The sequence below is a fragment of the Serinus canaria genome, chromosome 7, assembly GCF_022539315.1.
Source record: "Serinus canaria isolate serCan28SL12 chromosome 7, serCan2020, whole genome shotgun sequence".
In the NCBI taxonomy this organism is placed as follows: domain Eukaryota; kingdom Metazoa; phylum Chordata; class Aves; order Passeriformes; family Fringillidae; genus Serinus; species Serinus canaria.
The window spans coordinates 9,551,624-9,575,214 of NC_066321.1; the positions used below are offsets into that span (position 1 = coordinate 9,551,624).

Here is a 23,591-nt window from a genome sequence, read left to right on the forward strand (position 1 = left end):
GTGATGGAAAACATGGAGAGTATGCCAGCAGAGGCACCACAATAACCCTGCCAGGGAATGAAGTTCACTAAACCAGCACATGGACATGGAGTCTGAGACAGTGAGGTGGGCTGGGAAGCAAGGTTGCAGCTCTTGTAATTGCAGCCAAACTTTAAAACATAATTAAGGTGCAATTTCAGGTCTTTAAAAAACCTCCTTCCCTAATTAAAACAGAATTGAAGTAATTATTGTGGGAGGAAGCAGGCTCTGCCCCTCCCCAGTCTACAGCTCCAGCAGTGTTGTGAAGATTATCTCTATAAAGCTGCTCTTTAGAAACATGAACATCCACACATACTCACTGATGAATGATACAGAGAATAAATATTTCACAAAATAAGGCTGAAAGGCATATCCTTAATAACCACACCATATCAATTAGCTCCTATAAAGAAGAGGAGGAGACATGCTGTGGGCAGTCTAGTGCAGCTCCAGCCCTAGCTGGGAAAAACATCTGTCAGCAGCAGCAAATTGGCAGTATGCTGCCAACTGTACTGATTCTTTAGCTTCAAGTAGGGAATTCAGCCTTTGGGATGTAGAAATATTGCAGACATTGTGTGGGGGATGGAAATCTGTACAGCCCACTTGCCCGAGGTGAAGGGCAAGGAGCTGCTTGTCTGGGACTAGAAGATTATTGGGTAGGATGAATTTATGTGTTACTGTGGTCCCTGAATTATCAGTATGTCACCTGAGAAAGAAAAGATCCCTGCCCCTGCTCTAACCTATGCCTGAGTCAAAGAATAGTCATAGAATGGTTTGGGTTGGAAGGGACCTTAAAGGTCATCTTATTCCAACCCTGCTGCCTTAGGGAGGGGCACCTTACACTTGATCAGGTTGCTCAAAGTCCCATCCAACCTGGCCTTGAACACTTGGCAGCCACAATGTCTCCAGGCAATCTGTTCCCATGCCTCACCACCATCACAGCAAAGAATTTCTTCCCAACATCTAACTTAAATATCTCCTTTTTTACTTTAAACCATTCCCCCTTGTCTTATCACTATCTGCCTGCGTAAAAAGGCACCCTCCCTCTCTGCTATAAGCCCTCTTTACTGGAAGACTGAGTCACAGGAGTTCTTTAAGGAAACATCTCCTGGAAACACACTCCAAATGCTCCAATCATTACCTGCAGTGGAGTGAACAAGAAAATTTTATGGCCCTGGCTGTCTGCATCTGAAGCTAAGTCTATTAGCAGTGTGCCTGCTCCATGGACCATGTGTGCTGCCCTGCCCAACACTGATGATGAACAGGATATCATCTCAATCCAGTGTCAGGATGACAAGGAAAATACTTCTGCCTGCTCTTAAATATTCCTTTAGAAATTCCCCAGGCATATGAATTACTTTCATATGAAATCTGAGATAGTCTGTAAAAAGTACTGTTGTTGTAGAGGGGAAATAAGTTCTAATAGTTTTACCCAGCCTTCCTGAGAAAAAATTTGGGTGAAAGATAGAAAAACAAATTTTTTCACTGCTTTCAGTGCTCCCTCAAACCTTCAGCAGCAACTTTATTTTCTTAATTTATGAACTGAGGGACCTATCTGAGGGAGACAAAGGACAAAATGACAAGGGGATGTAAACTGGCATGGCTTCATTTTGGGTCAACACGAATGCAGTGAAACACGCCTGGCCCAGATTGCCCTGGAGGTCTGTAAGGCAGAACAGCAGTGACAATATTTCTCCCATAGTAACAGGTGCTGTTTCCTTCTCCCCATCACATGCACAGGGAGATGAATAATGTAATAGCTGTCAGGAGCATCTGTTCATTACTTATGCAAGTCAATCCTACATTGTGCTTTAGGGTGTAAAGTGATCTCTGCAGAAAATCCATCCCTATGGACATCACTATCACGGAATAAGATGTACCATGGTTGATTTATTTTTTTAATCCAATGAAGCTTAAGTATTAGCTACTCCTTTCTTAGGGAGGAATTGCAAACCAGCTATCTAACAGAAATAATTGATGGACAGCAAAAGGAAGATGGATTTGTACAGTTTTAAAAACATATTTTAAATATTTGGTGCCTTGAAGTGTCAAATTCAGATAGTGCAAAGACAGGCATGAAATTTAAGTTTTGTTAAAGGAACATTTAGGTACCTCTACAGAGCAATTCAGAGGGTGCAGGCAGGACAGTAAATATGGATGTTCTGAAAACCAGTGCAAACCACCAGGACTTAGCAGAACTTGTTTTCAGATTATGGTCTTGCTTCAGTTCATGGAGAAATCAGGACTCATACTGCAGCTTCAGGAGCCCAGTAGATGCTGCTTTCATTACTCATTCTGTCACTTGCTTTCTGGGTGACTTTAGGGGAAAAAAATTACCATTTCATGCCTCAATTTTCCTATGTGAAATAAAAGGATATCAGCATTTCACATTCCCTTTAAAGTGGTCTGAAACAGATTAGACATCCTAAAGAAGAGCTGTCACTGTTAGCTGTGTCTTGAAATGAGTGTGACAAAATATGTCTCTGGCACTATTGGTCTTTGTAATCAGTATTAAAAAGCACCCTGATCAATACATCTTGCCTGCAAATGCTACTTGCAAAACCAGGTAAATCTGAACAACTGGAGGAAAACAGATTGGCAGAGTGAAGCAGTCCTTGCTCAACCAGCACATTTCAGTACATTATTCTTGGCTCTGACTCCAGCTATTTTCAACAGCACTAAACATTCATTAGATTAAATCAAATGAACCACATTCTTTAAAAATAGCCAGAGCCTTGTCGTGCCAGTTGGAAAAAACAACAAGTTTATTGGGTACTAAAACAGATAAAATAAATTAAAAATAAATAAATAAATGGAGTCATATTCCCTCCTGGTGCAAGACAGCACAACTCCAAGGAGAGGTTTTTGGCTCCTCAGTTCAGCACAGTGGTGGGCAAAAAAAGGAACATTTTGAACTAGCTAAACCAAACAAATTAAGAAGAAATATAGACAGTCCAGCACAACCTCCATGCTGAACTGCAATGTAGGCATATGTTCAGCAAATATTAGGATATATCATCCTTATCTCTCTGCTGTGGATTTCAGCACGGGGTGGATTTATGGCAGCTTAGAAGAGTTGCCATGACCTAACAGCATCCTGGCACTCCAACTCTACTGTAAAGCCAAAGGCCACAGCCAGACCCATCTGCTCTGCTGTGATGGACCTCACCTTTACACACTGCTCACCCACCTCGCCCAAACATCCTAGCCCCCCACTGACACCAGCCTTTCTTTCCTTATTTACAACCCATCTTTTCTCTTTCTCTGCATTCTAGGAAGAAGGAAGATCTACAGAAGGAGAGAAGTTGCTTGGAGACTTACTCCTGACAGTATCCTATAAAGAGCATCAAGTAAAGGTGAATGACTGTAGAGCAGACTACAGAATAAGGTACACATATTTGCTTTCATGTGATTCAGTCTGTTTCAAGAGAATTTAGATTTGCCCCCCAAATACTCAGGCAGGTACAGCCCAGGATAGTTTCACCTGCATTTGGAGCAGAACACACCTGCAGAACACATTTGCCCCTTCAACCTCCAGCCTAACTTTGCATCTCAGAGATCTCAGAACAGATTTCTACACTGTCCAGTTCCTCTAGTTTCCTGGGCACAGGACCAATTCTCCCATATACACAGGTCCTTCCTAAGCAGTGACCATTTGCTGACAGTGAGAAAACAGTTACAAGCTGGTGTAAAGTACAGCCCCCCCGACCGTCCTCCCTGATCTCACTGTAGGCTCACCTGCCCCTGGACTGGCTCTACAGCTTCAGCAAGGTCTTGTGTGAGCAGAGAGGACTTCTCTGGCCTGCCAGCAGTACCACCAGATGAGGCTGCAGCAAAGAGCCTCTCCTCACAAACCAGTCTGACCTGGGAGGCCCCGTAAGCGAAACCACAGACCACACTCTGCTGGTACAGTATCCATTGGCTGCTGGGGAGCTCTGCTGGATGGTGAGCACATCCTGAATGAGCTACTGGTCAGAACAAAACCCCAGCCCTTCAGCAGAAAAGAGTGAAATAAAAATTTAAAGCAGGTTTGTGTTGGTTTCCTGAAGCACTTATCTCCATTAGAACAGAGACCTATCTTTGGGAGTTACAGCAATACCCAATGACAGAAGACAAGAGGCATCAAAGTGCTGCCTTTTGGACATGTTTTGGCTCCTGTTTTACTGTGTTGGGCCTTGGTGGGGAAATCAGGAGCCTATCTCAGCCCATCATAGTCTGCTTCCCAAGACAAACAGGAGCCTTGCCCGCCGGGGCATGACAAAGGTGAGTTGTTCTAGCAACTACAAACTAACTGTGTAACAAAAATATTCCTGGCCTGCTTGTCCCAGCTCGCCTGAGGTTGTTCTGTTTGGATGGTAGAAGCCACAGCTGATTTTCCTTTAAATACTATTTCTCTTTCTTTAGAGTAGGTTGTTACCTTTTGGTTTGTTTGTTTAACGGAATGGTCTTATTCAGACTATTTTCCTGGGATAATCTGGGCAAGGCGTGTTCTGCAGCAAATTGCAAGTTCTGTTCATCTCCTTTCCCCACCCAGTACCCAACACAAATGGGGTTTAAGGCAAGCTAAAAGAAAAATTTAAAAACTGGCACAGACAGTTTGCTGCTTAGGGTGGGAAATTTTCTCTTTTTGGTCCATCTGGAGGAATTGCACTCAAATTAAAATAAAATTCAATGTCAGTATTGTAGAAGCTTGTATTTATTTGGGCCAAATTACTGCATTAAGTGTATTTTCCACTTCCCTTTTATTCTAAAGTAAAAAGCACGCAAAGGAGTTCTTACCAGGCAATGTTTAAGATGGCAAAGCTTTCTGATTTACAATACCAGATCTAAGACAAGCATAAAAGAATCTGTAAAGCTGCTATTGAAACTTATGGTGGGTATAAATAACAAGGGCACACATAACAAGCAGCCTGCTGTGCAGAGAATTGGAAAAAAAAGTACTTTTAAAGCTATTTTTATCAGCTGGTGGAATGACTGGCTAGAAAACAACCCTTCTTTTTTCAGCGTGGAGCACCTCTGCCTGCTTTCATTCTTTGGTGTCCATGTACCAGCAGTTAGGATATTTTGAGGATGTTAGCTCTCTGACAGACAGGATTTCTGCTGATGTTCAGTTCTGAAATGCTGCTCCTGGGAATGCCAGTCTAGCACTGAAAACTCTGGAAATTCCCCTTCTGCTTGGTACCATCAGTCATTGCCAAAAGCTGGATTTCTACACACTGGAATTTCCAGTCACCACAAGACAGAAAACCCTCTAGGTCTTTCTGCAAGAGGGACAAGTACATTATGCCATGGAGTACTTTTTAATTCCTTTGTTCAGGCAGTCTCTTGGCATGTAACAGTTCCACATTACATGATAGTTCCATGAGCACTTCGAGTTGTCAAGAGCCAAGAGTCCTGCCAAATCCCTTTGGTGCCTTTTCTGTCTCTCCCAGGTGCCTGCTCCTTCCTGCTGCTTCCCCTGTGCCAACAGAAATGTTTGTGCAGCCTCACAGTGAATCTGACCTGCAAGTGGATCCAGGTTAAAATTAGCCTAGTAGGGAAAAAAAGTTTTGTTTTAGCCCAGATTGGTTCCTTGATCTGCCTTCGTTCTCCTGTCAGCATTGCTCAGATTTCACTGCAAAAGCCTCAAGCCGTATGGCTGTGGCATCACCTGCACTGCTGTGCTGTCTGCTGATCTGGGGGAATCTGGCTGCTCAGGTAGGCACAGGACACATTCCTCATGCTCAGGGAGGTTCAGCCTCCTGGTGTGAGACAAAATGGGTACTTCCAGCTGGCTGACAACCTCCTGCTTAGCTGAGAGAAGCACCAGCCCCTCGTGCTGCTGAGCTGAGCCCTGTCTCTGTTGTGCCTGCATGTCCCATTTTATGATGGCAATCAGAAGCTGATGGGAGAGGAATGAGCATTTTTGCATTTTTATGTGCTGAAAGGCACATCTTTGGTATAATGAAAAGCTGCAGCAGATTGAACATTGCAGAATGTGCTGAGCTGCCAGGTGAAGGCAGTGTCCCAGCAGTTGTCCTGTGGAGCTGCACTGTGTGTGCACAGCACAACCACAGCAGATGTGTCTGGACAGATGTGCAATGGCCATGAGGGTTACAGGGTGGAAAGCCTGAACTACCTTCACCAGCCATCCATGCACAAAGCTTTTTTCATTAAGGTTTCTCACAGGTCAGATTGGCACCAAGAGCACCCCGATTCTTCCCTCTGCATGGAACCTAATTTGACTTTTCTAGTCAGTGAAAGGAAGAATGTTCTTATTTCACTGAGTAGGAGTCCTGCAGAGTTAATAAGTTCTTCGGTGCTTTTCTGAAGAATGCTATTTGGTTCTTAAAGCCAGAATCTGCTCTCTGGTAGCTAAATGCAATTCCCACAGATTTCCAAAGAAACTGGATGTATGTTCCTTGGCAAAATGCAGCTATTAACTTAAAATCCTGAAGATACATGAAATCTAAAGAAAATAGTCTTCTTTGAGACTGTACCCAGCTCTTTATTTTCTAGAGAAAATAAAGAGCTGGGTACAGTCTCAAAGAAGTAAAACTGAACTGTACAAAGACCTAAAAATACCTTTTAGAAGTGTATCTTGACTTCAAATATTTTGGTATTCCTCCCTAGTCTAGAAAAGAGAAAAATGCCCTTGAAATATGATCACTGGTTGCTACTGTTGAACTTGTAATCTTTTTGGCTTGAAAGAGAAAAGGGCAATTAAAAAACCTGTCAATTGGCATCAGGCAAATGTTATCAGTGAGAAAAATGGAACTTGAGGTTCACTTAATGAAAACGGGAGTCACCAATACTCAGGAGCTGCAAATTGTCTTGCGGAGGAGAAGTCAGGGCTGCTTTATCTGTGAAGTGTTGGATAGTGTATGACTACTGTTTTTCTTGGAAGGCACACGTTTAGTGATGCTGGAGGCCATCCCAATCTTTCCTGCAATATGCAAGCAATTATCTCTATGCTGTGTAAAATTTAATTTGCATTTTGCAAACTCTGCGAAGAAAAAAACAAACTTATTCAACTGCATTGCAGTTCTGCAGAATCAATGAATGTTCAATGCATATGAAGAATATACGATACAAATGTAAAGTAGCACCTTCTAATAAATACTTTGGACATTCAAGGACAAGAATTGTTTAACATCTGTTTTCCTGTTCTAGATTGTGAGAGACTTATTTAAACAGATTTAAGGAAAATGCAGTCAAATATGGACTCTGCCTTCAAGAAAAGAAAAGTACAATTCTGGACTTAAAGATGACATTTTTATAAAGAAATAATATTCTTTATGAGGCCAGCTAATATGAATGGGAAAAGATACACTGGCATTTATGTAAATGACCTCCTGTTCTAGACTTTTAGACCATCATAGTTGCAATAACATTAACTCTACTTTATGAAATTTGGGATTAATCTGAACTAAGCAAATTTGACATTGTTTCAGGCTCTTTTGCAAAATGTGTAACCTGGGAATAACTGCTATGGAAAAATACTTGCATACATAACAGGAAAAATCAGGCTTCTTGTGTCAGGATCAATATATCAAATCTGTGCAGTGTGCTGAAGCAGATACACAGAAACATAATTTCTGTTACTGGAAATACATTATTTAATACACATGTGCATCATGGTTTGCCTGTTTCCAGCCCAGGCCAGTCAGGGAAATGGGATTTTTAGCAGAACTAGTTCACTTCAAAACAGGCTCATAAAAGAGTTGTTTAAGATTAGCAACAGAAGGATCAGCCCAGCAGCATACAGACCTTGCAGGGTACAAATACCACATTTAGGATTAGTGCCTTTAACTGTCTGGAAGCTGAAAGAGCAGGGAGGCAACTTTTTGGGGAACCCAAAATCATCAGTCATTAGTATTTGTCTTACTGCAATTCTTGCAAGAACCAGTAGTTATAGGTTCAGTCTTTATGATGGTGCTGTTGAAAAGTACATCCACAGTCTGACATTAAGTTAGTAGGGATGTCTGAACCCAGAACCAGCAGTTTACTTTTCCTTTGTGCTTAAACTTTTAAAATTTCAGGGAAAAGGATCAGGCAGTAAGTTACACAATATTGAGCAAAGCAGAAAACCCTGAGGAACTCAGTAAGTGGTGGAGCACTGAAGCTGGTTACACAGCAAAAAGCCCAGGCAAACAGCTCCCATCCCACTTTTCACCCTGCAGTCCTAGATGGATTATGGTTCAATGTCCATCTGTGAAAATGCTAAATTTAGTCTGTGCTCAGAGGAAACACAAGACGCAAGTCATGCACATGCTCCTGCTGATCTTTGAGGATGACCTTCCTGTCAGCTCCATGGGCCAAGTGCTGCACAGCCACACCCCCCCACCACACTACTGTATTTTAAGACACTTGACTAAATACAGAGGAAATAGACTTTACCCAAGGAGCTGTTCTTATACCTACTGGGTGCTCATTTTTCACTGGTGGGTCAGAGCTGTGGGGATGCTCTGGCTGCTCCCTTTGGGTCAGTGCTGTGTAAAACCTCGTGGTACAAACAGAACTGCCTGCTTGCCCTCGTGTCCCTGCACTGCACTGAGGCACCACAGTCCCACCAGGAGAAGGAACAGAAGGCACCCATTGGTTCCTTAGCAGTTAATAAAAAGAACATTCAGACCATTTTCAGCAGGTACCTCCCCTGGCTAACTGTGCAGAGCACTTTGGATAATCCATGACCTGATCTCTTGACCCTGAGTACCACAGCAGGAGAGCTGAGTCCTTTCTCACTACAACAAACACTGCTCAGCCTCTGTGAGCACCACTTGTGGTGCTTCAAAGGCCCCTCTCTCTGCTCTGATCCTGCTAGCACAAGGGAAGGCTGAGCTCTGCCATTCTATGAACAGACACATGCTGGGATCACTGAAGAGCTGGGGACTGGTTTAGAGTCAGGAAGATGCCTCTGGTCCTCCCCAGGCCAAATGGGATGCTGCATAGCCCACATTACTCTAGAAAACTATCTCAATTGATTACAAGTCTAATATTTACTTAGTAGAACAGTCTTTGGTCTTTGTGGTTTCCCAGCAGCTGGGACATCAATAAGTGAGCAATAAAAATTAAAGTTTCCTTTTCCAGCATGTGTTTGAAAACAAGCTGGAAAAAAAAAAGGATTGATGCAGTCTTGTTTGTCAGCATGTATGCTCAGCTGAAGTCCTCTCAGACCATCCCCTCTCAGATGGCTTGTGGGGCCAGGAGAGGGCTGTGGCCACCCACTCACCCATCACCTGAGCAGCCAGGGGCCAGCTGGACCCTCCCCTTCATGAGCTGCAGCTGGGGAGGGAAGTTCTCACTTCTCTGCAGGATAGCAAAAGGGATATTTCTTGGTTGGCTGAACCTGGCCCTGAAAAACATGGGCTGGCCCCAGGAAAGCAGACTAGGAAGGCAGGCAGGAGAACCAGGAGAATTTATGACCCCGATCCTCCTCAGGGGCTGTGCGAGGATCTGCACTCCTGAGCCTGACACAGAGAGGGATACCACGACTGAGTTTCTCTGCAGTTTCCTTACCAGACCAAATGCTGAACCCTTTGGTGCTCTTGGTGAGTCTCAGTGGTCCACAGCATTTTAAATTCCCTCTATTTCTCTTTTTTCAGTGATAAAAACAGCATAGACACTGTACTGTGAAATTTGGGGTTAAGCTGACAGGGACTATGTGGATACATTTTATCCACCCCCTGTCAGAAGGGGAAGCAAAGGCAAAGTAAACAAGAAAATTTGCGGGCCTTCTCTCTTTTAAACAAAGAATCCTGTGTTTAAAATAATAAAAATCCACTGTACAAAAGCAAAGCAACTTCCCCCAAAATAGCCTTTCCTGTTTTATCAAAGCATTCATCAAAATTGTCCTTTTCCATAAAAACAAAGTCCCAGGTAGAGTACTGGAGGCCTTTGTTTTGACTAGATAACTGTAGCTGAAAGAAGTTGAGGCAATAAATATAAGTGACTTTACTGGTACTGGTATGTCCCCATGGCTGCATGTAGGTGTTGCTATCTAGTGATGCCATACTGAAAATAAAAAAAATAATGAAACAGAAATACCACATCAGTGAAATAGGGCCATTCACAAACCATGGAACAGCCTGCACACTATCTGGGCCTTGAAAGCAGGGCTCCCACAGCCTGCATATGAGCTGTGTCTGTGACTTGTAGGGGAGGACACATATTTCCCAAGGACTCGTCAGTTTAGTTTTGTTTTCTTGATGTACCTGACAGGTAAAACCCCTGGCAGGGCTACAGGCATAGTGATATGAATACCCATACACAGATATGGCTCATCCTCTCAGCCTTGGCTTGGCTTACCCCTTAGACACAATGAAAATCATATCTCATCACCCATACTGCTACGTATTTGTTAATTTTTTATTACTTTCAAGATAACTGTGCCCAGGAGAAGGTACAAGCATGGATAACTCCAAGGATGGACACTTTACGGGTGCCTGAGTTCTTCTGCAGGGTGATTGTGAGGCAGGAGAAAGCACAGAAGTGTGGGATCAAAGTACCCAGCAGGGAGGGGAGTCAGGCATCAGCAGCTCTCCAGCACTGCGGCAGACACTGCCCACTGAGGTAGAAAGGAGCAAGATGATGGGGAGAACTGTGAGGGGCCATCAAAGTGAAGGCAGACAGACTTTGTTTGATGAGAGGAGGGAAAGCCAGCAGAGAAAAAATAAGGCGAAGGGTGACGTGACTGAAATAGCAAAGTGGTTTTGAATTCTTTCATCTTTATTTTCCTGCTCCTTTCACAGCTGCATGGAGTCACACCTGGATACTGAGGCAGAGCAGCAGCCCTGAGCTGGGCTGTGGCAGACCTTGGTGCCAGCCCAGAGAGCTGCCATGTGCCACCACACTCGTGACTGACTTGTTACAGTGACTCTACTGCAACTGAAAAGGAATGAAAATGAACATTTTCTGATGTGATTTTTCTATGTAAGCCATGTCTTGAACTTGTAACAAGGACGCCATGAGGCACTTAATGCCAGCAGAAGGGGTCCATGTGACCTCACTTGAAAGACAGCCTACACTATAAAATTTTGACTCTGAACACCCTTGTTGGATCAGTATCAGGAACAGAAGTGAGGGTTTGGGTTTTTTTTTTTAATTTAAATATTGCATATTAATGTTGACAATGGGAGCCTGAACACTGTTTGTTTAATAGGAACCCCATGACCAGCTTATGTACCAGTTAAATCAACTGTGTTACCTAATGAAATGTTTCCTTTAGTTCAGAGCCGTACAAACATTTTAATTGACCGCTCTTCATTGAGACTCTCAAAACCAAAAACAATTTCTCAGCCTCCACAAGGACAAATGAAGGTTTGATGCAGTGCACTAAAACTTCTGAATTGTCCTCACACAGCTCCCCTGGGACATCAGCAGCCATTACCATGGAATATGTTCGCAGCAGAGATTGTTTAAAACACTACTGAGAGAGTGCTTGAGCCAATGCAGATCACAATTTAAAGCTCAACAGGAACAGGGATGTAACAAAAGCAGCCTAGACTCCTTTCCAGCACTAAAACCCAGGATGTTCTTAAAAAACAGAGATGTGGGAAGAAACAATTATGCTTTTCCCTACATAGATGATTCTTCTGAGATCAGGAACTGGAGGAAAGAGTCTTTCAAACACAGCAAGAGCTGGATCAGCATCACCAGCTTTGCACACCAATGAATTAAATGACCTGCTCTTTCCCACATGGAGAAATTACCAAAATTTGACCTCTTTCATTGATACCACTCTTCTCACCAGCCTTGTTATATCCTTATTCTGCTTCCTGCTGTCCCAGCCCAGCCTTCCAAGGCACCTACCAACCCCAGGCTCTCTCAGGCTGTAGGTGACCCCCAAGCACGTGAACAGCAGTGACTGGTGCAGCACCAACACTCTCATCCCTCCTGCCCAAAGCCTGGTGCTCTGCAGTGACTCCTGGGCAAAGTGCCTGGGAAAGACAGGCAAGATGGTCACTGTGCTAACATGCACCTTGCAAGGTCTTTGTTTCCTCTTCCTCTTGGAAAAATCCAACTATTTCTCAGTTTGGTCTGGTACAAGGACCAACCTCTGCCACCCTGCTGTTAAGTGGACTTCAGCCTGCACAGCAAGATGTTTGCACAGCATCTTAAAAAAATATATTCCTCATCTCCTCCAGAGATATGCACCAGACACAAGTATCCTGTGGGCAGGATCTGCTTTGGGGCCCTGAACAGGACCTTCCTCTAATGTATCATCAACCCAAAACAAATGCCATGAAACCCTATCTCTTTTTTAATGTCCTCTTTTTCTTTTTGTGATGGAGGTTGCTTAAAATTACTGCAAGAACTAACCTCTGTTACTCTCTGTTACCCCATGTGCTTGATGTTACAAGGAAAAAGCCTGTGTAAAGGGTCATCAGACAATGACTTTTAAGACCAAGAGTTCATCTAATTCTTTCATGGGCCAAATTCAAATTTGAAATCACTCAAAGTTAACAGGTTGCCGCCAGGAATATGCTTGGCTCAGTGGGCTTAATGAAGGTCATTAAATTAGATTTCTCTCTCAATTTGAAATTTATAGCTTAATACCTTAGAGCTCAATTATTGGATAAAAGAGACAGAAATAAAAGTCACAGCTTTCCTGTATATATTAATGTGGGATAGTTCAAAGAGAGCTTCATTTCTAGTACCAGAGATCTTTCTTTTTCCTTCCTAGGAATACTAGTCAGAAAAAAACCCCATCCTGCAAATTCTGGAGTCCAGTAACAGAGACTGCTGACAAATTCCTTTTACTCAATCATCTGTATATCACTTGCAAAAGGTTAATCCCAGAAACCTGCTTGCCTTTTTAGAGAGGGTAATTGCAAACACTGTCAGATCATCAGAAAGGAAGGACAGGCAGGAGGATACTTGTGCTCTGAGCTGCAGTCGGGTCATGAAGAAATCAAATGTGTATCCTCCAAAAGAACACAGCCAGGAGTCAGACAAAAGGCTGGAGACCAGTCCTTAAAGTCTCTGCACTCTTAATCATCAACAAGAGAGATCTGTGCAGATATTTCATTACAAAAGGAAAAGGTAGGAAGTGTTCTCTTCTGGGTGTGTTCTGTTATATTCACACCATGTCTTTCCTTTTGCAATATTTTATGTTAACTCACCACTGATTTTCAAAGGAATAGTGTAAAAGAATGGGAGCCAGACAGAGCACATGTTTAGTTGAGAAGTTTGGTTTTGCATTTCTAGTGGCTTTCAGTTAGACTGTTCAGAAAGGCTTGATGAGGATCATCATCACCAAATCATTCAAGCCTTCATTTATTCAGATGTTGGCTGACATATTACTTTCTTTAATCTTTCATTTTAAGGGCAATAGGTAGGTTCTATGAGCCATGATTTACATTTATCCTCCACCATTATTTATAATAGGACTAAACAGCGTAATTTGCCGTTTCTGCCTATGAAGATGTAACTATGTTTTGATACTTGGCAAAACTCTGTATATTTCGAAAATAAATGGTAAATACTATTATTAGAAATGTTAAGTTTTGAGTACAGGTACTTTCTTTTTCTTAAAATTACTTGTGCTTGTTAGAGCAAAGAATTATGTGCCTTGGTAATTGCAAGCAAAATTCAGCTATTAACCTGGTTTTCTGCAACTGTGTATGTTTACATACTTGAAGCAGACCAGGAGCATCATTAATGTTGATATGAGATGTGCTAGGTTTTATTCTGGGTTGTAGAGAAAGGCAAGAAATTGTGGAAGCCTGGACCAAGGGATTCTGCATGCAACCAGTGCCTAAAGCTACTGGAAGTAGAGAAGGGCACAACGCAGAATAGTTAGAAACCATTTGTCATGCTAATCTTTCCAGCACCTCAGGAGACCAGCAGGCTCTTTCAGCAGCTACTACATTTTCCTCTGTAAGTTACCCCTCTTTCTTTATTCCCAGCATCTGTTCTTTCAGTTTAAACAATTTCCTGTTTTCCTAATAGAGGGAGAACTGATTAGACACAGAGCCTATTTGCTGTACACTGGCCAAAATTGTGGACTGAGTGGTTATTTTTATTATTTCTAGCTGCACTTCTGGAGATCCCATTAATTCTGAGGCTCCCTGATACAGCTTTGGTATGTGCAGGAAGAAAACTGAGGCCAAGGGGGACAGAGATATAAAGGAAATAAAGGCCATGAACACATGGCTGGAGCCAGCCTGCCCCAGACTCACTTGCTCAGAGATGCTGGGCCAAGAGGCAGCTCCAGCCCTGGAGCAGTGGCAGAGAGTTAGGTGAGAAAGCCTGCCCACAGGCAGGCAAGGCAGAGTGTGCCAGCAAAGCCTTGGTGCTCTGCTGACACAGCCTGGTGCCTTCTAGCTATCAGTGGGCGCTGCTCCACCAGGCACAGCCCAGCACTGTCCCCATCCTGTCTTGCCCGTGGTGCAGTTGTGCCCTGAAGCTCACAATCATGCCAAAAGCAGAGTCTCCATGCCCCCTGGCAGCCTTCAGCCCCTGCACCAGCCTGTCTTCATCCCTGCTTCCCTTTTCACAGCCTACTCTTGCAATGTTGAAGTTTTATTTCATTTAAGGAAAAGCTCTACAACCTGACAGTCTCCAATGAGGTTTGGCTGGTGTTTCACAGTGCCCTTGAGCAGAGACACCAGCCCAGCTGCTGGACCCAGCTTCCTGTGAGTCATGCCAGCCAGTGACTGCTCTCATGCAGACCAGGCTGGTTTTTAGCTTTACCTTTCTGTTAAGTCACAGATAATTTGCATGCAGGCAACTGCAGCACTTCTCAGCTGAGGGCCACAGGGTCTGAGAAGTGCATGAGGAGTTTGGAGCTCACACTGCAGACAGAGCTGACAGCTGAGGGGATAAAATCGGAGATATTTGAGCTCTTGTCCCCCGGTTTGGATCAGATCCTCTTGCAGGGAAAGTCTGAGAGCAGACTCTGGCCCTAGAGCAGTGCTCTGTCCTGGGCGTGTGTCCCACTCCCAGCCTCCGCAGCGGGAGTGCAGGCAGGGAGTGAGGACAAACTACAGCTCAATTTCAGTGCTTTTTCTCCAAACAAACAAAACCACCAAGCCTAACTTGCTCAAGCAACAATGGATCATATTTTATTTCTCTTAATGCTGAGTGGAAAAAGAATTTAAAAAGACAGTTCAGGTTGCTGGCTTCCAGCTGGGAGTGGGATGATAGGAACCTTTCCTCCCTGGACATTACTTGTGTTGTGCCTGGCCAGAAGTGGGGCCATAGCCAAAAGGAGACCTGCTCTGGCCACACTGACCTGACCCAATCCTGGTCTATCAGTCTGGAGCATCTCCTAAGCCTGGTTGCATGGATGCTGTATGTGGGACACACGTTGCTCAGAACAGAACATTAACCAAAGAGGCCACAGACACCACAGAGACAAACAGTATTCACCATTTGTTGTGAGTGAAGCCCAAGCTCTCAGGATAATACCAGAGATGTGTTTTGTTCCACATTGATTGTTAAGGATTCTTTCCCCATTGTACTGTGCCATTACACACAATGTCTCCAGTTCACAAGGTACCAGAGTGTACCAGTACTCACTGGTGGCCTCTTTGCATTTACAGACAAGGATATACTAAAGAACATGAACTAGTGTGCACTATGGCAATCATAAAATAACATATCCACAATTTGGGGCATCCTGGGTGTACAGACAGCATGGCTTTCCCTCATTCTAGGCCTTTAGGCACTGAAAACAGTCCCTCTGTTGTTTAAAAGTCTTATTTTTATCCAGAATCTCAAGACAATGATTACCACATAGCAGAAGACGCACATGTACAAACACTGATTCATGGACACGGAGTCAGGCTGGTGCTGTGCCTGTTCACAGGGACCTGGGAACAAAACTCACCAAGGACTGAACAGCCTTTTACCCACTGACTGCAGGAGCAGCCCAAGCAGCTTTGCACTTACATGATACAAAAGGGAAAACCCAAAAACAATCTCAAAGCAGCCGGGCTGTTGCCTACCTTTTCCTGAAGGGAAGAAGCAATCCATCTCCACACTGCTGCGGGAATGGGAGATGCAGAGAGCGCTGCTGGGGACCAGACCCTCCTGCGGCGGGCTCCGCTCCGTGGTCCGCACCAAACACCAGCCTGGCCTCTCGCTGGGCCTCTCCAGCAGCTCCACTGTCTGCCCCACCTGAATGCTCAGCTCGCTGCTGTGGCCCGCTGTAAAGTCCTGGAGCACCACAGTTAGTTCACACCCTCCAGACAACTGCCCAGGTTCAACAGGGAAAAGAAGAGAAAAAAAAAAAGAAAAGGAATAGACGTTAGTGAGGGTAGGATGAAAGCAATCATCTGTGCATCATATTTACACTGGCAAAGACAGGATTTGTGTTCCTTAGGAGCCAAGTTAATAATTTGTTTTGTCAAAGTTCAACACATTGTGCCCCTGGTTTCCTTTACTTTTTATTGATTTTGCTGGGCTGAAGTGAGACACCTAAGCTACCCCCCCAGTAACCTTTTGAATACTAGCTGTGGGGGAGTTTTTGAGCTGTGAATCTTCTAGCTGTGAGTGTCCATCAGAAACCCTGGGTTTTTTTGTTGCTTTAATTTCTGGGGTCACTTTCCAGCTTGGCAATAGCCCAGGATGTCTCAGTGCTGTTCTTCATGGTGTGACAAATACCAGCTCATCCCTCTACAGCATAAGTGAGGCACATTCCCACTGGCCACCAGTGCAGTGGCCAGTGGGAATGAGGAAACAGCTTCTCTTTTCTTGGAAGACAAGAAACGTACCCTCATCTTTCCAAAGCTGCTCTAGGGACCTCCTGGGAGAGTAAAATCCTGATGGGGCAGTCCAGAAAAGCTCCTCCCATGCTCTCTGATGGAACCCAGAGGTGTGAATATATAAACACAGAGGGATTGATTGTATGCTGACTTTTAGGATTTGTACCTAGGAATAAATGTAACATTTTACTTCCGTACTGAGTGCTGGAACTGCTGCTTTCCTTCAGCCTCACACCCTGGGCTGTGACTCTTGAAGGACAACACTGGTCTGTGTAATCACAGTCTCTGTATGGCCAGAGACTGGGAATATGAGCACTTGTGTACACATAAATCAGTGATTGTACAGTTTTGTTCTTAACAAAGCTTGGGGTTTCTTTAATGGAATTGGATCTCAGGGTTGGATCCCTGCATGTCAAAAAGGTGCGAGAATGAATCTAAGTTTTTCTGGCCTGAGGAATCTTTCTTAATGCTCCTCTGCAATGTGCATTTCTTGCTGCCTGCCTATTGTTAGGGACCTTCTTTCTTTGTCCTGTGTGCTGCATGCTTCCCTGAGGTATGCAGGCATCTTTGGGGTCCTTTTTCCAGTGTCAAATTTGATAGAAATTTCGATAGAAATTACTTCACTGATTTGATTCAAAGGTTGTTAAGATGAGGGTAGTAGACAAGTATAATACTATAAACTTTATTTTCTTAGGCTATGAAGCTAAAACCAAGGATATTATACAATATTTTTAAATAAATTACTTGTAAACCCAACTGAATTGGAAGAAACCTTGACAGATGCACATTAACTGTGGAATCAGTAAAAACTGGGGTCTCCTTCTCAGTTTGAATGGAAGAGCCCTTGAGGAGAGCACACACATCTCTAGAGAGTTCACCCTTGAGCTGGTACAATCTCAGAATCCCTTCTCTCAGCCCAAGCAGCCCCCAAACACACTCCCATGGGAACAGCCTGTCTCCCCACTCAGCGGCACAGAGGTTTTTGTGTCCAATGCAGATGTGAAAGAAATCCCACTCACAGGGGTGAAATTCACAGTTACAGAAAGGGGTCAGTGGACAAGGACTGGTTCTCACCTGTCCTGTGTCTCTGCCGTAGACGAAATGCTAGATTTGGGGAAGAAGAAGGAAATAGTTCTCTGAAAGATTATTTGTAAGTAAATAGAAACAAACAGACAAAACAAACCATGGCAGCTGTTTGAGGCCTTTCAGACAAAGTGCTGGCATTAATCCTGGCAGAAGGAGCTCAGTGCACTGATGGGAGTGCACAGGAGGTCAGTGTGGCACCTAGCTGGACAGCTTATCAGCAAACCCACCACTCATCATGCTGACAAAATCACCAAAACTGGAGAACAGACATTCACAGGGATGGTAAGAAGGCGATACTGCTATAATATTCACTGAGGTTTCTTTGCTATGGACTAATTTGAAGAGTAGAAACTCTTCCTGACACAATATAGTACATGTTTTGGAATGGTGTGGGATATTTAAGACAGGAAGAAAAAAACTGATTACTTCTTGCTAAATACACAGACATATCCTACCAAAAATGATGGATTTCTCCCAATTCTTCCACTATTCCATGCTAAGTAAACTTTCTGTCCCAGAAATTATGCTATCTACAATATCTTTTCTGAAGATAATCAAATCTCTCCTTCTTTTAGGGGAAAATGTGAACAAATACTCTGCTCTATCAGCTTCTCTCCCCCAGAGCTGTTTAGAGCATTCATGTCCTGTCCCAGAGCACCACTAGGTGTCCGTGTTCACCACCACACAGCAACTGAATTTGCTATAAAGAATTAACTCTTGCTTGTCTCCGAGGTGCTAATCTAAGAATGAGGTGAGGTGCAGTGCCTGGGCATGAAGGAGCTGACAGCATCCCCAGACTCATTGCTCTCAATGATATGGGCAGAGGATGTTCAGAATATTAAAAAAAATGTCTTTAAATGGTTCAGGTTGAATTTTGAAAAAGAAGTCATTTTTATTGCCTAAGCAGGAAAGGTGAAACAGCTTGGGAATATTCCAGGGAAAAGGTCTGGTCAAGAGGACACCTGGGAAAGTTTGGGACAAACAAGGCCCTTTCCAGGGAGCATCAGCCTGGGAAGTGCTGCTCTAAGCAGCTGCCTGCCCTCCTCTCTGGGGACTGAGGGGCAGCTGACCAAACATCAGTTTATGGCAGGCCTTGTCACCCCTTCCAAAAGAACTAAACAGCTGGGACACAAACAGATGCTTCAATTTGGGCAACACCTGTAAATGTCCCAGAGGAGGCAGGTGTGCTCTATGAGCCTCAGGTACCTTCCAGCTCTGTGTGCCTGTTTTCTTTGGTTCATTATAACAGCAATTTAATATTTAATATTTAATTTAATTAACAGGAAGTGATCATCCCCTGGAGGAGCTCCTGGGCACCTGGTGTGATCAAGTTCTGCCTCAGCAGACAAGATTCTTGCCCTCCCCATTTCAGACCATACCCTTGGTGTGTGAGGGAGGGAGCTTGCTTCCCTCAGCTCCCTGGAGGCCTGAATATCCCTGAAGGCAAATGAATTGATATCATCTGCTGCTCCAGTTTCCACTGCATGGAAATGTGGACCAGGGCTTCCACATGCTCCAACTGACTGGCTGGAGGCAGTGCTAAAATAACACATTTCCAGGGAAAGAGCTCCCCTCTGGCAGGTAGAATTAAGCAGTTTCCCTTTTACAGGTAGGTGCAGGTGGTGGGTACAAGCAGTTAGCTCAGGGAGGGCCCATAGATCATTTTTAGGTGCCATTTCCAAAGAACAGAAAAGGAACAGATCATTTTTAGGTGCCAGCTCCAAAGAACAGAACCCTTCCTGTTGCCCAAGGGCTTCCAAGCATTTCCCAGGCCTGTTCCATGTCTTACATATCACCACACCACAAAGAACATTTTCTTCCTAAATTAACCCACAGCAAAGTAATCTCTCTGGAAAACTAATGTTATACTGTTATACATACAACTTGTAAGCCACTGAGGAATAATGCAAATACATCTGGTTCCCAATGACAGAAATTATTTCACCTGCAAAGTGATCACTCAAGCTGTTGGTTAGTTACTTAATTTGTTTTTAGAGAACAATTTTCCAACTTCAGAGAAGTATATCATGCTTCCCTCTATGCTGGAGCATGGAAATAGGAATACAGATGGACTGCTGGTTTCTCACACATATTGCATTTGTTTTGGAAAGAAAATAGAGAATGCCCTTGGGGTTGAAATTCACAGGTAAATGGCTTCACATTTTAACATGTAGTGTTCACTTTTATTATTCCTGTGATTAAAACCATCATTAAAGCCACTGACTGGATACATTTAGAACCCAGACAGCATCTAATCTGTATATGGCACAATGAGACACATTAAAATAAAAATAACAATGCAACATGCCTTTGAGAGCACAAGGCATAACTGAAAGATCTGACACAGGGACAGATCTAACAAACTACACAGCAAGCAACAGCCTTAAAATCAGGAAGAAAAGGAAATGGTAGAAGCAAATAGCAAAATGTAATGAGGAAGCAAGAGGGCCCCAAGCTGTCTGGAGTGGCTGTATGTCCTGAGAGAAGCTGGCAGGAGCCCCAGCCTGTCTCCACAGTGCCTGCCATCAACAAACCATTTCCCATCCTCTGCCTCCACGAGTTCCTGGGCTAAAAACATCACTGTGCATCCAGTGTGTAAATACTTTCATCAGATTATTTTAATCTAGTGATCAAATCTGAGCTAGAGGGGAGCCCTGCCCATTCACCGGTGGGGGCAGGGACCCAGGCACAGCTCTCAGGATCTCCCCTCTCTGCTGCAGAATGCTGCTCACAAACCTCAGAGCATTGATGGGAGCAGTTTATGGCAGAGACTGACTCTGGGGAATGAGCTCTGTCACCCACATGAGCCTTCCTGCTCCTGGGAGCCCCCACCCCAGTCCTGTCAGCTGCAGGATTGAAATACAAACAACCAAAATGATCCCAGGCATGGTCACCTCCTGCTGTGGGGCTGTCCAGGCTGCTCCAAGAGCAGGAGCCAGCCCAGCCCCAGTGACCAGCAGGCAGGGTGACCATGGGATTGTCCATCCTGAATCACAGTGTGTGTGCATGGTCACTGTGCACCTGTTTCATTTTCAGCCACAAAGCAGCAGCCAGAGGAAGCAAGGCTGAGCACCAGAGGCAAATTCATCATCAAAGTGCAGATGGAAAACACCTACCAGGTCACAGGCTGTGCTTCCTTCCCTCAAATAAATCCCTAAAATAGATCTTAAGAAGTACTAAATCCACTCCAGGTGAAAGTGAAGTAGCCATGGTTAGCTTTCCAACAGGGGGAGCAGGTATTTGGAGGTGGGTGTCTGAAGTCTGTGGAAGTGTTTTGAAATATGCCAACTCTGCTGTGGAAACCCACACGAGCTGGTTATTTACAACTGTTCAAGAGGACACAGAGCTCAGCTAGTTTAAACAAAGCATTTTGTGTTCTGCAGCACTATGGCCTAATATAAATTGCTGTTTTCTGTTGCTTTTAGGCTTTCTGCCTGTCTAGTTGTGGATGAAAGCCAGTTTTGAATAGAAGCATTTAGTCACCATAAACAGCCTATTTCAAGAGGGTGAGAGAAGCAGTGGGAGCAAGAATGGGATTTGCATTCTTATCAAGAGATTAAAAAAAGTGAATAAAACCACTTAGATGTTGGTTCTGTCTGCACTAAAATAAATCCAGGAGCTGTCAATTTAGCTGGGGGATGGACATGAGAAATCTTATCCCCCATGGAGTTAATTGTGAAAATTTCTGTAACTTCATAGAGATTTTCTTTTAACTGGTTAGAGACTGAGAGATCAAATTCAGAAAAAGCCTTTGAGGAATCTCAGTGCTAGAGAATTGCTTTAGTTTTTTTACTCTATAATAGGCTCTGTTTGGAGTGTGAACTCAGAGTCACCCATGTTTCTCACTCTGAAGCCTCTCAGCTCTAAAGGATGCTGAGCTCTGGCAATGCTGGTGGATGCTCTGTTGCATCTAGCCTGATGCCAGGTAGTTCAGGGCTGTTTCTGAGGAGACAGCCTGTATTTCAGGAGCTATGGGCTAACCAGCAATAACCTGCTACAGTCAGTAGCATTGCTCTGGACTGAACAGCTCTGAATTGAAAATTCAGTGGAAAATGCTGACTCATCTGGGTCCTTCTCAGTCCTCAGGCCCCACTACCCATCTTTAATGAAGATGGAGTTGGTGCTTCCCACTCTTTCTGCTTTGTCTGACTGAACAGAGAGGATCAGAGCTTCAAGGGAAGTTCTCTTTATATTTAGGCAATTGATCAAACACATGCTGGGATAATGGTGACGTCCAGTGGGCCAAATGTGCCATCTTTGCTCCTCTCAACAAGGAGATAACAGAGGTATTTGGGTGTGCAGCATTATAAATATAAGCACAGCAAGTTGTTCCACAGCAGGAAGAATAGACAAGTGGCATGTGGGACATATAAATATGCTAAAGGAAAAGAAATCTGGTGTTATGGTCTCAAATAGCACATACCTTTCCAGCATCTCTTGCTGGAGTTCCTACTACATGGCCATATCCTGACTCTGCTGGATTTTGGACTCTGGCACATGCTGACATCTGCAGAACAGCTTGAATGGAGCTGTCTGAATTATTTCTGGAGCCTTTTTTCCAGAAAGTAAGACTAAAGTTGATCCAAATGAAACAGCATTTCTAGCTATAAAAAATGCTTTTGAAGATAAAGACAACCAGATCCACTTTGTTTCACGCAACAAATTGAACCAGAGCATGCCTGTGTTTGATCTGAGGGTTTCCTCATGGCATTTGGCTCAGGGAGCTGTTATCCAAATTCCATTCTTTTCCCTTCCCTTGAGAAGCACAAAATGGAGCAGATATCATTTGTGTTCCTCAGTGACACACAGCCAGCACATCTGGCTCCAAAACCCTTTGGTTTTGGAGGCTGAGCAAGGCAGATGGCTGAAACCCTCCAAGGTAAGCCCTACCTGCTGTCTTTTGCAGCCACAAGATGTTCTAAACCAACACAGGGTTAATAAAAATGCAAGAGTAGACTGAAATCAGGGAACTGACTAGCTGCTTTCTTTCATGTTTGGCACTATTCTGAACAAGGGATCAAGAGTTCCAGTCACAGATGATTCATCAGACACCAACTCCTGGGACACTCCTAGCAAGTACACAGAACCTGATCATGTATTCTGGTCAGGAACTTTGGGAAACACCTCCAGGTTTAAGCAGCAGAGGCAAGTGTGCACAGTAAAAAGTCTTTTTTCACAGCTGATGAGTTTAAAATAGAAACCCAGCTGCTGGCATAACAGACCTGGTACTGGGGGAAAAGGAGGATTTGAGTCTGATGGAAGCTTTAGAAACAAAAGGGATTAGAAAATGAGCCCTTGCAAAAGGTGGGTTACATGAACATCTGTCTTTATCTGAGTGGGGCATTCTGCTCTGAGCAGAATTTTGAGAAGGAAGACCAAAAATATCTTCCAGGAACCTTCTTACTTCCACAGTGCTCCCAGCTATGTATGACCCCCACTATTTGTTTCTCTGCAAGGAACCTACAGATTCCCTGATATCAACATCAGGAAATAATTAGGACCTTAATTAACCACCTCAGCTTTTCAATTACACCAAAAGGAAACAGTTACCTGAAGAACTGTGAACAAGGGTTGACAATAACCAGAGGAAAAAATCTCAGATGGCTCTCTTGGGAAGGAAACAAGTGATATGACAGTAAATAAAAAAAAGCACAAAACGAGCACCTAAGAATGCTTTAGAACAAAGTAAATCTCACTTTGTACACTAGACCAGATTTTCTTAATATGCTATCCCCAGATTATATTTCCTTTATAATCTGGATAATTATTTTCAAATGTGTACATTGCTGTCGGAAT

At 43.8% G+C, this 23,591-nt stretch overlaps 1 protein-coding gene across 2 annotated transcripts in view; it reads right to left on the reverse strand.

The window, feature by feature from the left end:
* The window catches only part of KALRN (kalirin RhoGEF kinase), a 464,195-nt gene that overhangs the window by 78,239 nt on the left and 362,365 nt on the right, over positions 1-23,591 (reverse strand). For both annotated transcript variants that reach the window (XM_050976704.1, XM_050976705.1), the window contains exons 34-35: positions 17,784-17,813; positions 15,951-16,197 (exon numbers count right to left, since the gene is read on the reverse strand). In XM_050976704.1, coding sequence (XP_050832661.1) covers positions 15,951-16,197; positions 17,784-17,813 — 277 coding nt within the window. The remainder of the gene's footprint in view (positions 1-15,950; positions 16,198-17,783; positions 17,814-23,591) is intronic.